General features: G+C 51.1%; 1 protein-coding gene across 3 annotated transcripts in view; it reads left to right on the top strand.

Moving 5' to 3' along the window:
- Positions 1 to 36: 36 nt before the first annotated feature.
- The window catches only part of Morn1 (MORN repeat containing 1), a 56,913-nt gene continuing 40,294 nt past the window's right edge, over positions 37 to 16,655 (top strand). The window contains exons 1-8 of one of the 3 annotated variants that reach the window (XM_021655493.2): positions 37 to 247; positions 1,126 to 1,197; positions 3,135 to 3,233; positions 4,344 to 4,454; positions 5,680 to 5,770; positions 6,470 to 6,557; positions 14,803 to 14,899; positions 15,569 to 15,679. In XM_021655493.2, coding sequence (XP_021511168.2) covers positions 172 to 247; positions 1,126 to 1,197; positions 3,135 to 3,233; positions 4,344 to 4,454; positions 5,680 to 5,770; positions 6,470 to 6,557; positions 14,803 to 14,899; positions 15,569 to 15,679 — 745 coding nt within the window. In that variant the 5' untranslated portion in view covers positions 37 to 171. The remainder of the gene's footprint in view (positions 248 to 1,125; positions 1,198 to 3,134; positions 3,234 to 4,343; positions 4,455 to 5,679; positions 5,771 to 6,469; positions 6,558 to 14,802; positions 14,900 to 15,568; positions 15,680 to 16,655) is intronic. The other 2 variants (XM_060378923.1, XM_060378924.1) reach the window with 2 other exon arrangements.

Raw genomic sequence — 16,655 nt, 5'->3', positions numbered from 1 at the left:
GCTGGCGGAAGTGCGCCCTGCTGCACAGGCGCATTGCCGTCCCCGGGCTCCGGATTCGACGTTGTTGCTTCGGATGTTACCATCGCCAGACCGAGGCCTTGCCACGCCCCGTGGCGACCGGAGGCCAATGGCTGGCAGCTTTACGGTTGCTAGGGAACCATTGGCGGCAAGATGGCGGAGACCGGAGATCGGAGCTCTGTTGCGCTCCAGCAGGGCCGGCACTCGGTGAGGCCGCCGCCACGAAACGGTAAGAGCTGTGTATCCCCGCTGGAGCTCGGTCGCTCTGGAGGGCGGTACTCGCAGCCACGACAAGGCTGAATCCTGTGCCTCAGACAGGCCTCGTTCGCGTTCGGGTGTCCCTCAGGCGCGGTCCAGGCTGCAGGCTCACTGCCAGCCGACTCCGCGTTAGGGGGACGCTTAGAGCTGAGGTCAAGCTGGGCAGGGTGATCACGCAAGGCCTCGGAATATGGGCCGGCCGAATGCATTCTGATGGAAAATTGCCTAAAACCGGAGGAACAGGGTGGATATGAGGCCAGGGTCAACACTAGTGCCACTGTTTCTCCGCCCCAGGCTGCGACTTGCTGGCAAGGAAGCAGTGGGGTTGCCTGTCCACCTCAGGAACTTAGAGATAGGAGTTGGGTGTGGGGTTTCAGAGCTGCATGATAAAAGTGAGGCTAGCCTGGAGTCCTTAGCGGTAAGTGAATTTTGTTCCATGGAGACAGGAGGATGGCAGAGGTCCTGGCAGAGTGGGCTCCTTGCTGAGGTTTTTCGCTGCTTCCCAGCCCTCACCACCACCTTTTAAATCCTTCTCTTAAGAGCCTGCAATCAATCAGTTTTTGTCCTAGTCCTCCTCTGGCCAGTACTGCTTTTTTTTTTTTTTTTTTTTTTTTTCGTGCTTATCCATGTAACAAATCCCAAGAAAGTAGTGGGGGCAGGGCGGGGCAGGGAACAACAATAAGCAGAACTGAGCTTATTGAACTCATACACCTTGAGCAGTTAACCAAAGTGAAGTTCCTGTCCTATTGAAGGTGTTGAGAGTCTAGAAATGACCTGCAGACTACTCCATGAGCTGGCCTGTGTCTGTGTCAGCTGATATGAGACACTGTTCATCTTTTCCATATACAGGCTATGGCGTATATGTGCACTCAAATTCTTTCTTCCGCTACGAAGGAGAATGGAAGGGAGGGAAGAAACATGGTAAGAAGCCTCTGCTCATTCCAGAGGCCATACTTTTGCAGCTAAGAGCCAGTTTCCTGAGAAGTTTGGGGGACAGTTAGTCTTGTGCCAAGCAGGGGCCAGCGCTATGCCTACACACTGGTACCACTCTGTCCAAATCATGGTGGAAGCAATGTAAGACTAGTGGAACTATCGGTGGGAGGGAAAGAATGAGGCCATGGGTCCAGAGTGACACACACAGACACGATCAAGCATGCTGTGTGCTTCCTATTGGATATCCATGCCCGTCATCTTCAGCCTTAGTTTCTCTGTGCTCCTAAAGAAATTAAACAAAAATTGGTAAACAAGGGAGAGAAAGAACCCTGTTCTCTTCATTAAGTCTGTGGCAGCATTACAGTTTATAGAAAATCACCAGACAAAAACCAGAAGACAGGTAGATTTTGCTATGAGACCTTGAATCTGTTGGTTCCTGGGGAAAGGCTGCTGTGTTCTCAGCAGCATGGAGGGTCCGTTATATTTTCTAATTTAGAGTTACATACAGGCAAGACATTACCATTTGTTTCTAATCATAAAGAAATGACCAGCCTGTGGTGGTGGCACACAACTTTAATCCCAGAAATTAAAGGAGGCAGAGGCAGGCAGATCTCTTGAGTTCAAGGCTAGCCTTGTCTACAGAGTGAGTTCCAGAGCAGCCAGTGCTACATAGAGAAACCTTGTCTCAAAAAAAAAAAAAAAAAAAAAAACAAAAAGAAAAAAGAAATGACCACTTTTTTTAGAAAACCTAAGCAGTAGTGGAAAGAAATATAAAATAAACATCCCCTGGAATGCCCACACCCACACCAGGAAGGTCTTGAGTCTAGACTTTCCAGTGTCAGACTTCCTGGCTTTTTTCCATTTGTAGAGTCTGCCTGCTAAGTATGCTAAAGGGCTTTTCATATCTGCTGGCTACCAGAATATTTTTCTCATTTCTTTTATTTCTTTTTTTGTGTTGTTTTTTTTTTTTGTTTTGTTTTGTTTGTTTTTGAGCCTCAATCTTGCTATATAACCCAGGCTAGCCCTGAACCTGTAATCCTTTTGCTTCAGCCTCCCAAGTGCACAACTGCACCCAGTCTCTACCATTAATTTTTTTAATGTTTTTGTTTTGCTGTGAACTCAGGGCCTGTACATGTTAGGCAAGTGCTCTACCATTAGGTTATATCCTTAGCACCTTTCAGCTTTTGTTTAGTGTTCTTGTTACACAGCTGTTTCTTATTTTTGCACCATCATTAAGGATTATCTTACTGTAAGCAGGCACCAGAACTTATATCTAAAAGTGTTGTCACAGTTGCCTGAAGAGTCACCACTTTTAAGAATGTGTTCTCAGCCAGGCATGGTGGCACATGCCTTTAATCCCAGCATTCAGGAGACAGAGGCAGCCGGATCTACATACAAAGTGAGTCCAGTACAGAGCCCTGGGGCTCCTGTTACACAGAGAAACCCTGTCTCGAAAAACAAACAAACAAAAAAAAAGAATGTGTTCTCCAGGGATCAGAAAGATGGCTCTGAAGTCAGGAGTGCTTGTTGCTCTTGCAAAAGATCAGAACTCAGTTTGCAGCACCTCATAACAGCCCATAACCAGTCTCCATGAGCACGCTCCTACTTGGGTGCACACACACATGCTTCCTTTGTCCTCATTTGGATAGAAGCAAGGGGATCCACAGAGGACAAGGTCTCATCTGCACAGCTCAGGCCTCTGTGGTCATTTCTACTGAGAAGCTGGCATTCAGGAATGTTTCGGTGGGTTGTCTTGTTTATATGAGTTTCCACTATGTTGCCCAGGTTGGCTCAGCCTCCTGAGTAACTAGACATGCACCACCACAGCAGCTGAGGTTTTCACTCTGAAAAGGAGCCCAGCCGCCCTGGTTGGTTTGTGGTCACTCCCCCTCACCAGCTGACTGCACATTGGTTTTTCTTACCAGGTCATGGGAAGCTATTGTTTAAAGATGGAAGTTATTATGAAGGCGAATTTATGGATGGAGAAATCACTGGGGAAGGCTACCAGCACTGGGCCTGGTCAGGTTAGCGTTGGACCTTGGTGGGCTCTTGATGGTGTTTTCATAAATCCTCTCAGAGTTTATGGACACACAAAGTGCTATGCGTAAACACGAGCTTCAGGTTCCACTAATAAGAGAATAACAGCATTCAGGCCAGGGCAAGGCAGTGTGAACCCTACAACTTAGGTGATCCCCATGCCCATGGAAGGCCTAGCCTCATGGAAGGGTGGCCTGAGCTTTGCACTTACCTCCATAGACAGCTTGTTCTGCTCTATAACACCTAGTTGAAATAAAGATTTGTCATCCCAAAGCTACAGTTTTTTTCTACATTAAAGATATTTTAGGGGCTGGAGAGGTGGCTCAGAGGTGAAGAGCACTGGCTGTGCTTCCAAAGGTCCTGAGTTCAATTCTCAGCAATTCTCACATGGTGGCTTATAACCATCTATAATGAGATCTGGTGCATATAAATAATAAATAAATCTTAAACAAATTAGAAAAAAAATGATAATTTAGGCCAACACTCAAAACAAACAAGATATCTCCATCACGCGTTATCCCTGGATGGGCAAGCTGTTCCATGGCTTCCATGCCAGTGGCCAGGGAGCTTTAGGCCTCACAGACAGTGGATTATTGACACTCTAGAGAGCTTTTCTCTTGGGCTTAGCATTCAGTTGTTTTTAAAAAGCTGGAAAAGAAGATTCATCCTTCACTGTGTCCCACGAGTGCCATAAGGGTTCCTAGGACCGTATGCCATCCCAGCCGGGGCAGGGAACACTAGTCAGCCCACTAGTGTTTCTTGCAGTCTTTCTTCCTCACTGTCCACACCAAAGAGGAAAATGAAAAGACAGACCTAGCCGAGTGTAGAAGTGCACACCTTTAATCCCAGCACTCAGAGGGCAAAGGAAGATTGAGTTCTGTGAGTTTGAGGCCAGCCTGGTCTGCAGATCACGTTTGAGACTGGCCTGGTTTGCAGATCAAATGCCATTGACAGCCAGAACTACACAGAGAAACTGTCTTGAAAAACTTTCAAAAAGGAAAGGAAAGAAATAAAATGGTATTTCCACTGCCGTCAGTTAGGGCATAGCAGAGAAACAGAAAGTAGCCTGCCTTATTTTTCTGTCTTATCTACATCAGGAAACACCTACTCCGGACAGTTTGTTTTAGGAGAGCCTCAAGGACATGGCATCATGAAGTACAAAGCTGGAGGTCACTATGAAGGGGAGCTCTCCCACGGCCTGAGGGAAGGTCTGTTACCCAGGGGCTTGGCCTGTGTGTGTTCAGGTTGTAGAAGCAGTGACCTAGCTTTTCTGACTTTGGAAGCTGGAAAGAGGCAGGAATTAGTACCCCCAATTCTTTTTGTTTTGTTTTTTTTTGTTTTTTGGAGCTGAGGACCAAACCTAGCCTTGTGCTTGCTAGACAAGGGCTGTACCACTGAGCTAAATCCAGAACCCCTAGTATCTCATTTCTGCCCACAGTGAAGTTCAGCCCACCAGAGCCTATCTACAGAGAACAAGCATGTGTCATACCCGAGTTATCCGCTCTAAATGCCATCTACCACTTACAGGCTAAAACAGTTCATTTATTTAAGGATAATCTTGGATCCTACAGGTCGGCCTAAGGCAGGTCTTCCAGGTTCAGAACGGGTCATTCCTGCTGCCACAGCCATGGTTTGATCAGATCCACTCTCCCAAGGTCCCAGTACCCCTGGAATTCTCGGGCTCCCCACAGGCCCTGAATCAGTCACTTCCTCTATGGTCTGCAAGCCAGAAAGGATAATAGTTTGACTGAAGGGGTACCTGTCCCTTCAGGCACTGTGGAAAGACTAACCATACCATGTAAATGAGCCTACCAGGTTCCAATGTGTATAAATATAGAGGGAACTTCCTTTTCTTCCTCCAGGTTTGCTTGAGTTAGAGAACAGGAAGTTCTCCTACGTTCTCTTCCCTTAAGTTTCTGAATTGTCCAGAAACGGAGAGTATTGACAATTAACAAGGCCACATCTTTATTCACGTTGCCCTGCCCTTTCAGGTTGGCAGGCCTTGCAGGGGAACTCAGGCAGAGCACGCTGTGCTTACCATATACAGTGTAATTTTGAAACAAAAGCAAACATGCACGTGGTCACTAAGCATGCCACTGTGCTAGCCACCAAAAGCAGGTGGTTTGGAGGAGCCTCTGTGGAGCCCCATTCAGAACCTGTGGTAGCTCGTCTGGGTCCATTTCATCAGTGGGTCTGGGCAGTGGCGGCTATCTGTCTGTGAACACATTCCTGTTTGAGCGGGGCTAATCTGCAGGCCTGCTAGGCAGCCTGGCCTCCAGCGCGGTCCTGGTGCTCATCCTTTTGAGCTCTTCTTCCTGCCAGGAGGAGGTGCAAGCAAAGCTGCTCTGAGGAGCTGAGGGAGGGAGGAGAGGGGAAGGACCACTGCTAGCAGGAGATGTGGAGTGAGATTGTATGCTTTGGTCCCTTCACTAGGGCAGGGGTTTCTGGAGGACCAGGATGGGCAGGTGTACCAAGGCTCCTTCCATGACAACAAGAGACATGGCCGTGGACAGATGGTCTTTAAGTGAGTATGGGTCTTGGGAGTGCAAGTTGCTACTTAGGAACAGGAGTGGTCCCCCTACCTCCTAGAATGCTGATGGCCAGAGGGGTCGAATGGGTGAGTTCTGTAGAAGGTGCTAACTTGTACCCAGGCCTTAATACATTCTGAGCCTTTGCTGTGTCTCTCTGTGTCTCTTTTGTATGTGCATCTGTGGTCTCTGCCTCCTCCCACACTTGTTGAATCCAGGACCTAGCACCCTCGTGTCAAGCTGGTACAAGAATGGACCCCAAGGACATGGGTTTGGGCAAGGTTTCTGGCCAGCAGTGCCAGGTCCCTCAGGCAGAGGGTTAGAGGCCTTAGCCCTGTGTTCAGATTCCTGGGTGGATGATTACCCAACACCCACTCCTAAAACAGGCAGGGTCACCTCTTCCATTTATTCTGTCTGTCATCTCCCACTTTGAATAGCAGAAGCCAAACATGTCTTACACAGGGCCCAGCATGCTCTGGGAAGTGGGTCCTGCCATGAGGGGGCATGCAAACATGTCACCGCCTGTCACCAGCCCTCCTGAGCCAGCTCTGGCAAGGCAGGAGCTCACAGACCATCTGTTCAGAGCCTATTTTTGCCTTGGCCCTGGTGTGCGTGCTGTGCCTGGTCAGAGGAGTTGGCCTGAGTCACTGCTACCACCTGGTTCTTAGCTGAAGAGTCCTGTCCTGTGCCCTCAGGAATGGTGACAAGTACGAAGGCGACTGGGTTCGAGACCAGCGTCAGGGACACGGGGTGCTGTGCTGTGCTGATGGTTCCACATACGAGGTATTGTACTGCTGCCACAGCAGAAGGGTGGGAGACCGTTCAAGGGCTGGGGCCTGGATGGTGTTTGCACACACTTCATCTGGCAACGCCCTGGATGTAATGGACACACATTCAACTCATCCTTACATGCCCACTACCACTCTGGAGGCTGACTTCTCTTCTGCTTGTTACGGCCTCAGGTGGAGTGAACCCTGTGCCACGTGTCAGGTAGACCAGGAAAACTAAGCTTTATCCACATGCTTGTTCTTGTCCACTTGGGAAGATGCTGTGGGTTTGTAGGCAGGAGACAAGACTACGCTAATGCTCTTAATGAGAAATGTGAAGTTTGGCCAGGAAAACTGACAAGCTACTAGGAGGGGCACAAGAAGAAACAGATTACAGTGCAGGGCGGCCCCGAGACAGGGCTGGGCTGACTGCAGGCCAGCTCGTAGCAGGAAGCAGGAGCTCAAGGGCCCTGGAATTAGCTTCTCAGTGATTCCTGTTGTCACAGGTGAGGTCCTGTGGGGGCCAAGCCTGGAAGCCCAAGTGCTGCTGCTGCTGCTGCTGCTGCTGCTGCTGCTGTGGTGGGGACTCGAGTTCTCTGGGGCTTTCCAACAGGAAGGAAGAGCAAGTTTAGGCCTCCAGACTCCTGGGAGTCAAACTTCCTCGGCCCCTTGGTTCTTGTTGCATCCCAGTAAGCAGGATGGTGTGACTCATATTTTTCCAGATTCCTCAAATGGCAGAGTAACAACTGGAAGGAACAGCCCCTGGAAGTAGGAAGAGCCCAGCCTGGCTCATACAGAACCGGAAGAAGGGTAGCCACAGCTCTGTTGGGGGGACTTCTTGGGAGAGTGGTCCCTACCTAACTCACTCGGCCTTTGGCACCAGAGAACAAAACCTTACCTATACAGAGCTTGCAGTCCCCCTGCTGCTGCTGGTATTGTGTCCACTGGCTGTGGAGAAGTGTTCAGCGCCTGGCTCCCTGATGGAAATGGTGGGGTGGATGGCAGAACTGTGGGGCTACAGAAAGCCCAGTGTGAATGCCCATACCTGTACACAGGTTGATCTCAGCCCCGCCTCAGTAGGGTTCCTACGTACTCCTGTAACAAAACACCTAACCAAAAGCAGCTTGGGAGGAGGGGTTTACTTCATATTACACTTCCCGGTAACAGTCCACCACGGAAGGAAGGACGTCGGGGCAGGAACCCAGCGTGAGAACCTGGAGGCAGGCACTGAAGCAGAGGCCAGAGAGGAACACTTCTTACTGGCCTGTTTCCTCAGGCTTGCTCAGCTTTCCTACGGCACCCAGGCCCACCAGCTGTGGGGTGGCACTGACCACAGGTGTGCCCTCCCACAGCAATCACCAACCAAGACTTGTCTGCAGGCTTATCCTGTGGAGGCATTTTGTCAGTTAAGATTTGCCCTCAGATGATTCTATCTTGTGTCAAGTTGACATAAAAAACTAGCCAGCAGGACTGGTCTGGTCAGGGCTGTTGGGAGTATGTGTGGACACTGCCGCCCTACTGGCCTAGAAGTTGCCTCTGATCTGTGTTTGAGCCAGTCTGCACATCAACTGGACATACTATTGGGACCGATCTCTCACAGTCTGGCTCCTCATCCTCACAGGACCTGCCCTTACAGAATGCCCAAAGCAGGATTGAATTCAATGTGCAATGGTGATGAGGACTCAAAGGAGTCACTATTTCCTGCCTGTCATGCACCCTGACAGAGTCCACCATGACTCAAGACACACTTTACATGGGTGTCATGTTTCCAGTGAACAAGGCCAGGGCTGTCAGATCACCTCCTACCTGCCAGGCTCTTCCACACCTTCCACTTGTAGACGCACTTGAACTCTTCCCATACCCCAGTAAAGGGTTTCCCACATTTTATAAATGGGAAAACTGAGGCTCGGACATGGCTTCCCCAGCCAGAAAGGGGCAGAAGAGCTCTTTGCCTCGGCACCTAAGCCCAATCCATATGCCTGACCCACCCCCGCCCTTTCCTGGGATTTGGGAAAGGCTTTGCCCCAGACCCGGCCCACATCCCACTGTGCAGGGACAATGGGTGAGCTGCCATTGACAGCCCAGAAGGATACCGCCACCCCCTGGGCAGGGGTGAGGAAGAATAATGAAAGGCTTTGAGCTCCATCCCTATTCCCCAAGGCAGTTCTGTCCCACGTATCCTTAAACAGCCAATACGGCTTCTTCACTGGCAGCCACTAACCATCAGTGGCTGGGGTTCTGTGGGGTTCTGCCCAGGCCTTCCATTCTGAAACCTGAATTTGTAGAACAGCCAAGAAGAGAGAAGACCAGGGATGCCCGACTTTGACCACCAACATCCTGCAATATGTCCGCCAGGGGGCAGCCCAAACCTGCTCATCGGTAGCATGCCCGGCCTTGGTCCTCATTCCAAGTTTGGGTGGAAATGCCCTGGGCCCTAAGGCAAGCAGCAGGGAGGCCTGAATGCCTAAGCAGTGAGCACAAATCTTGAGACTGCCACAGAAGCTAAAACTGTTCAACTTGCTGTGGCTTTTCCTCCTGAGGCCAGAACCTGGAACTCCACAAGACTCCTGAGAAAGGCTTCCTCCTCAGAGGTGGGCCTGGCAAATGTGCAGTCTTCAGCTCCCTCCTCAGTAGCCCCCATCCCCAGCATCCTGTGGCTGGTCAGCAGGAGCTGTGTTCATGTTGGCCTGGAGCGTAGACATTTAGCCGCACCAGAAAGCAGCAGCAGGAGCTGAAGCCACTGCAAGAGGAGTGACCAGAGGACCCATATCTGGGAGAAAGGCCTTTAAAAAAAATAAAGAACAAACAATGGCCTCAATAAGTACTTTCTTCCAGGATCTTATGGGCACTGAACAGAGAGGGGCACCCAAGGCCAAGAGGACAGTGGACAGTCCATCCAGTGCCGTCTGGAAATCAGGACTCCGGTACCATGGGCACACATAGCTGCCAGTTGAGACCACAGGCTTTCACTGACCAGCAAGAGGTTTCATTTGCCACCCGAGTAAGGAAAGTAATTTTCCAAGTCTGTCACTCAGCTCCTGAGGCTCTAGCTCAGCTGATGACCATCTCTGCCCTGGGCTCTCCCACAGGGGCCATCACCTGCCTGGGGTGGAGGGCAGAGACAGCAACCAGAAAAGGTCATGGCTGAGAGGATCATGAGATTTGCTTCCCATAGGCACCACTAGTCTTCATGTTGTCAGTGAAACAGGCTTTTCTTAAACACACACACCAAACAGGAAGTATACCATCTTATTCATTCTTTTTATTTTTGTTTTTCAAGACAGGGTTTCTCTATGTGTAGCCCTGGCTGTCCTGGAACTCACTCTGTAGCTCAGGCTAGCCTCAATAGCAGCGATCTGCCTGCCTCTGTGTCCCGAGTGCTGGGATTAAGAGCATGCAGCATCACTGCCCGGCTCATCCTGTCCATCTTTGAGTGTTCAGTTCGGTGGCGTTAAATGCTCAGATCATTGTGCAGCCAACACCACCATCTGCTCACAAACTCATCTATGGAAACAGACGCCCCATTTCCCTGGAGCCCTGACCCGCATTTCTTCTGTCTCAGTTGACCTGACTCCTCTGGGGACTTGAGTGAACGTGTTTTTTAGTGGCTGGCTACACTTGTGGAACATGACAGCCTCCAGGCCACATCTTTGGAGAGTATGCAGGAGCCTTCTTTGGAAGGCTGAGTGGCACATATGCATGTATGTTCTGTTTCCTTGTTCGTTCATTCCAGGAGAAGCAGGCTGCTCTCCCTCTGGGCCACCATGAACAGTGCCCTGGCATAGATGTGCAGGCCTTCGGGTGAATAGACCCAGCAGTGTCATGTAGTTGTTACCTTTTTTTTTTTTTTTTTTTTGTGGTGCTGCCAAATTTTTCCACTGAGGCTGTACTTATTTCCTGTTTTTAAAGCTGCCATACTGATGAACGTGAGCCATTTGGCCGTGGGCAGTTGATAGCTGAACCCCGTGCACTGTGGCTGCCGTCATCACTCAGGGTTGGCTTTTGTTCTTGCCTGACACTGTTGCAGTGGCTCTCCTTGCCCTGTCCCTCACGGCATGCACCTCCTGTCACCTGGGGGTGCTTGCCTCTTCCCGCAAGTTCTTGCAGGGAAACCTCTCGAGTTTTCTTTTTGACCCTTGGGTAAATGAGGTGTGTAGGTGATAGCTGCTCAGCACTCAGGTGTCTGGAGAGAGTAACCCATCCACCCCTAGACCCACTAACCTTAGCTTCTCTCATTCCAAGAAGACCGGAGAGTGCTCAGCCTTTCTCTAGTCAGTTTTGTTTTTCTGATTATGGCCCTACTTAGCCACCTGTAACAGTAGCCAGCACTCCCATGTTGTAAAAAGGAAATCCAGACCCTGAGCGGATGTTGTAGGAGGGCCTGCAGGTCCCAGAGGCAGCCGGCATGGTGAGCATAGTGATGTGCTTCCATCCACATCGTTAGTGGAGCCTAGACCGGTGCCCTGACAAGCTGCTGAGCTGCAGGCCTCCCACCGCGTAGGTGTGTCTGTCACCGAAAGCCCTGGCTCTCTGAAAATTAAGGCTTCCCATATTGGTTTTCCCAGAGGGCAACCTGCTGATTGGCACACCTGTGCACACATAAAACAGGTGGCTAGCCTTCTGGGTGCCTTCACCTGCTGGAGTTCCCAGCTTCCCCCTTACCTGACATGTCTGCAGAATCCCTGCCTGTCGCCACGCAGATGAAGACAGGTGCTGGGGCCACCTCCCATATCACTTGCTCGTCCTCCTTGAGCCGACAAGGCCCAGGCCAGGATGGACAGACCATTGACCCAGACATGTCTCTGCCACTGGAAATCTCTGGGAAGAGTGTAGAAGAGTGCGGAACCTGCGTCCAGTCATGGCCTCTCAGGAGTTCAGCTGCTGCCCATGTTTGCCCCCGCCTGAAGCCATCTTGGCAATGGTCAGTGCTGCACTAGGGCCAGCATACCCACATCCCTACAAAATATTCCCACTCCACACCCTGAAATCCCGGGAAGATCCAGTCGGGACGGTCAAGTCCAACACCCTGCAGGCTTCCTGTTATTGGAATGCAAGTGAGACTCCCAGCCACCCCTGCAAGCTGGAAATCAAGTTCCATAACAGTCACAACCCCAGAAGAGCCCACATAACCCTTCACAGGTGACATCACCCAAGGGGAACAGAAGAGCCAAGGCTCAGCAGCAATCAAGGATGATTGCTTCCTAAATACCATAACATCATGGAGGCCAGCTCAGAAAAGGTCTAGAGCTTTTTCATCCCAGAAGGACCAAGATATACAAGAGCAAATCGGTGAACTTACACCTGGAATGGACTTACACCCAAACCCACATCTATGCCGTAGCCAGCATAGAGCCACTTCGAATATAATATGGGAAGAAAACAGCGTGGGCTAACTGGAAAATGTTTCCTGCGGTGAGAGATTCCACAGGCTTGTTTCCTGCAGTTTATTGAACTTAATGTGCTCACTGTCATCAGTGTGGTCTGCAGCTGTGGCAGGACAGGACAGTGATGGCTGCACCTCACTCGCAGGGTCACTGTGGCAGTCACAGAGCAAACGGCTGTCCTCTTCTCCTGGATGTCCTTTTCCTGATGGTGGCTCCTGGTTTGCTGTGTGTTTGCTTGTCTTCCTCGGCAGGCTGTGTCGTCATGCTCGCCCTCTTCTGTCTGGTTGTACACATCCGTCTCCCCTGGGTGTCGGGCAGCAGCTGGGCAGGCAGGAGAAGAGCAGATGCCTCTAGCTCTCGGGGCTTTGTGGTGCTGCAATGCCCTGTTCCACCGCACGCTGGGTGCCTGAGACTCCCAGACGGGCTCCGCACTGGGTGTCGCCTGGGTATCCCTCAAGCTCCTCTGGAGTTTCACAGAATGGGAGGCCAAGGTGGGAGCTAGCAGACCAGGACCTGTCTGGCTGCCTTCTTGAGCTGCCTTGCAGGGACACCATGAGAGGGTGTTGCTAAGTGCCAGAGCCTGCCCAACACTCTGGGAGTTAAGATGTTTCACTCTTGGGCGTCTCTTCATGATCTGGATGCAGGCGGCCAAACCCGGAATTTATGATATCATTCAGGCAAGTCCATGGCCACTGTCTTTGGTCTTTCACAAACATCTGTATCATCTGAGAGCTGCCCTGAGGCCAGGAACCCCAAGCTCCAGCTCCTACTGTCTCAGCCATGATTCTAGCATGGCCACACACCTCAGGGACTATGGCAGATGTTACGGAGGGTGAGCACTGTTAGCTGAGCTGGAAATGCCAGGGAGTTTCTAGCTGAGAAGCTCCCGCAGCAGAATAGGGCCATCTATAGCTCTTCGCCCACCACTGCCCAGGCCTTGCCAGCCCGCACTCCACATCACACTGCTTATTTCTGGCCACATCCTTCCATGGCACCCACCCCATGAGCAGGTACCTGGCCACATGGCCCTTCCTCCCTTCTTTCTGAAAGCCCACGCGGGCACTTTGCAGAAGCCCGGTGGGCAAAGATAGAAGAAAAACTGCTGTTCCTTACCCTATAACTCAGAGCCTGGGACACATCTAAGAATCCATCAACAGAGCCAGGTGGCCCTTCCTGTACCCGCTCAGAATGTTTGTCACCAGCCATGTGTGCCATTGTCACCCTTGAAACAATTGGAACAGGAAGGAAAAAGTTTGGATACAGGGAGGACAGCAGTCACAGGTGGGGCTGGGAACGCTCCTCGGGAGAAGCCAGTAAACTGAAGACTGGACTGCTTGATGGGGCACCTGGATTCTTATGGTAGAGAAGGCTAGGCCAGGGGAGGTCCCTGTGCTCACCTCCCAGCCTTCCAAGCAGGGCTCCCAACGCCTCACTGAATTTGGTTCAGCCTGTGATCTCTAGAGCCAACCTGATACCTACCCTCCTAACGCTGCTGCATCATTCCACGTCCGTAGGGACAAGGTGATATGGAATCTCTTAGCCCAAGACGGTGGGATCAAACACATGGTGGGGTGAATGGCATCTGCTAGGATGGGACATTGTCAGCTGAGCATCCACCAGCAGCCGCTCCAGGAATGCAGCTGCTCTGTAGCCCTGGGATTATGGGTCTTCCTGCTCTGTCTCATTGTGAGCAATTTCAGTCTGGAGCAACAGAGCCACCCCCAAGGCACCTTGGAGCCTCGCTCAGGGCTGACTTGGCAATTCTCGGGGTGATAGCTCTATCCACATCCAAGAGGGGCCTGCACCTGGGTGAACAAGCAGGCCCCTGCCCACGTGCCCCACAGCTGCTGCTGACCTGTCTGTTGAGAGAAGTCCCTGGGGTGTCTATTTTTTGTCTGCCGCCTAGGGGCATGCAGTTTTCAAGGTCAGTATCTGCTCTCCCCAGCCTGACGTCTCTCTTTGCACCCATCTCTTGAGATCCAGGCATCCCACATGTGGTGACTGCTCTCAGTGGCCATGGAAAGCTTCCCCCAGGTTGTAGGTACTCTGAACTTACTAGGTAGGGTTTCAACCTTCTCACCATCTTTGTGACCACACCCCCTCAGCGCTTCTTGGCCTGAGTGAGCCCTACTACCCACTTTCCTATTCTTTTTGCATTCTTAGAGACTGGCCAGTACCCTGGCCCGTCAGTGACCATGTGGGAGCCCAGGTTGCATGCAGAGGGGGTTCAGGGCAGGGTAGGGCAGCTGCTACCCAATTCACTTCAGCAGAAGTGACTCAAACCAAGCCTGTTGTTAGCTGATTTTCCCCATACAAGTAATTCACAATAAAAAAAATAAAATAAAATGCCATTTTGATCTTGAAATTTTCTATGGACCTGATCCTCCTGCTGTTTCACACAATTGCTTGGCAATCCAGGTGTGCTGTGGAGGAGGCAGAGTGTGGGGGGGGTGGCACCCCACCCCGTGTGTGTGTGTGTGTGTGTGTGTGTGTGTGTGTGTGCATGCACACACTCAAGTTGTATACTTAATTGCCTCTTTTAAAAGCCCTGGGCATCAGAGCAACCCACCTTGGTCCTGGCCGCACCGCAGTGGCAGGTTCAGGTCTCCTCCCGTCAGAGTGCCACACCTTCGTGTGGGGATGCCTTTGTCTGAAGTGTGCCTGTTCAGTGGTGTTTTCAGCTCGGCTGTGCTGTGCCTTTGTTCCCTTTTTCCTGGCGTCATTAAAATTCAAAGGGAGAACACTTAGCAAAGCAAATTGGATCCCTCCTCACAAAATGCAGTGCCTCACCACCAAAGCAAAGGCTGCCTTAGCCTCACAGCCCCGGAGGTTCCCATGGTCCAGGGTCCCTCTGAGGCTGCCTCGTCCTCCCTGCAGGGGCAGTGGCACAGCGACGTCTTCAGTGGCCTTGGCACCCTGGCCCACTGCTCTGGCGTCACCTACTGTGGAATGTTTATCAACGGCCACCCAGCAGGTAGGTGCTCCCAGCCCTCCCATTATCCTGTGTGATGTGCTGTGTCTGAGCCTGACCAGCCTCGTGGGGTGTTGAACCAAGCTGGGATGGACTGGAACATGAATCCCAGGCCTTTTCAGGACAGTCATAGGCTGGCTCATTTCAAAAGGGCTGGTGGCTGTGTAGACCTTGGACCCTACCTCTAGGCTTTCCCAGCCACAGCCCACCCCCCCAGCCTCCCCCACCCACAGTACCTCTCAGCCCACCCCACAGCTTCTTCCAGCCTCCCTCACCCCCCCAGCATCCCCCACCCACAGTACTTCTCAGCCATAGAGACCTCCTAAGCATGGGGCCTCTTAGACACTGGATTTTGGAGTTGCTGACCCAACAGCTCCATGCCACACCCCGGCCTGTATGGTCTCCAGGCTCTCTTGAGAGCTCCATGCTCTGACTGCACAGTGATCTGTGTCCACCTTGGCTTGCAACCTTCCTGGTCATTATTTGCTCCCTTGTTTTTCCAAGTGGCCTCTCCTTAGACTTAGGACAGAGGTAGCATCCCAAGGGTAGGCCTAGCCAGGGACACGAGGCCTTCATCTAAGCCTTCAGCCAACCTAATTGTGCCAAGCAGCTGCCTGGGGTGTCTCCTCCGGTGCTGCTGCTACAACCACTAAAGCCCCCTTCTGCCCTCAGCACAGGCTAAGAAAATTGTGATCCTGGGTCCAGAGGTACTGGAAGTGGTCAAAGGATCTTCCTTCACACTGAATGTACAGCTACAGCAAGATGATGGGGAAGTTGCCAAGAGTAAGTGTCTTCAGGGCGATGACCCTGTTCTTCCAGAAGAAATGGGCTGTAGGCTCTTAAGTAGAGCTAACTGGGTAAGGTGTTTGGGTTGCTCCTGAGATAATATTGCAGAAGTCCCTGCAGCCTGGTGCCTGGCAGAGTGTTCAGGAGGCCTGCAAGACAGGTGGAGGCAGTCTTGTGTATATGTGCACGTGTACATATGTGTGCCTTAAGCATGTGTGTGTGCACACATGAACATGGGTTTGGCACATGCAAATCTTCACTCAGTGACTAATGTGCCTTGTACAGAGCACAGAAAATAAAAAAGATACAGTCAGCATGGACCATAACTCAGCTAGGCCAAGAGCAGCCTCTCATTTCCTCTTTGGGGTAATCAGTCTCTCTTTTAGGTATGAACCTAATGACCCTCGAACCAAGAAAGACCTCTCAAAGCTCTGCCCACCATATTAACTCCCAATATTTATTAATTCACCCAAGTTCAGTGCTTCAGTGAGAACGCCATAGTGTGCATAAGGACCGGAGAGGCGCCTCAGTAATTAAGAATGCAGACTGCTTCTGCAAAGGAGCCAAGCTCAATTCTTCGTACCTGAATCAGGTGACTCAGAACCACCTGTAACTTAGCTTGGAGCTGGGGATAGAGGTCTGACACTTCTGGCCTCCGTGGGCACTTGTATTCATGTGCACACAGACACACATATATGCACATAATTAAAAATAAAATCTTAGTGTGGTGCGATGGCACATGCCTTAAACCCCAACACTCAGGGAGGCAGAGGCAGGCAAATTACCTGAGTTCAAGGCCAGCCTAGAATACAAAGAGAGTCCAGGACAACCAGAGCTACACAGAGAAATCCTGTCTCAGCAAAACCAAAAATAAATGGACAAATGAATGAATAAATAATAAACTAATATATGTATTAAGTTGGCTTAGTAACTTTATTAAGGTATCATTTTTATGCCATTAATCTCAGTATTA

This window comes from Meriones unguiculatus, chromosome 3 (assembly GCF_030254825.1).
Source record: "Meriones unguiculatus strain TT.TT164.6M chromosome 3, Bangor_MerUng_6.1, whole genome shotgun sequence".
Lineage (NCBI taxonomy): Eukaryota > Metazoa > Chordata > Mammalia > Rodentia > Muridae > Meriones > Meriones unguiculatus.
This window is presented reverse-complemented; position numbering and strand designations above follow the sequence as displayed.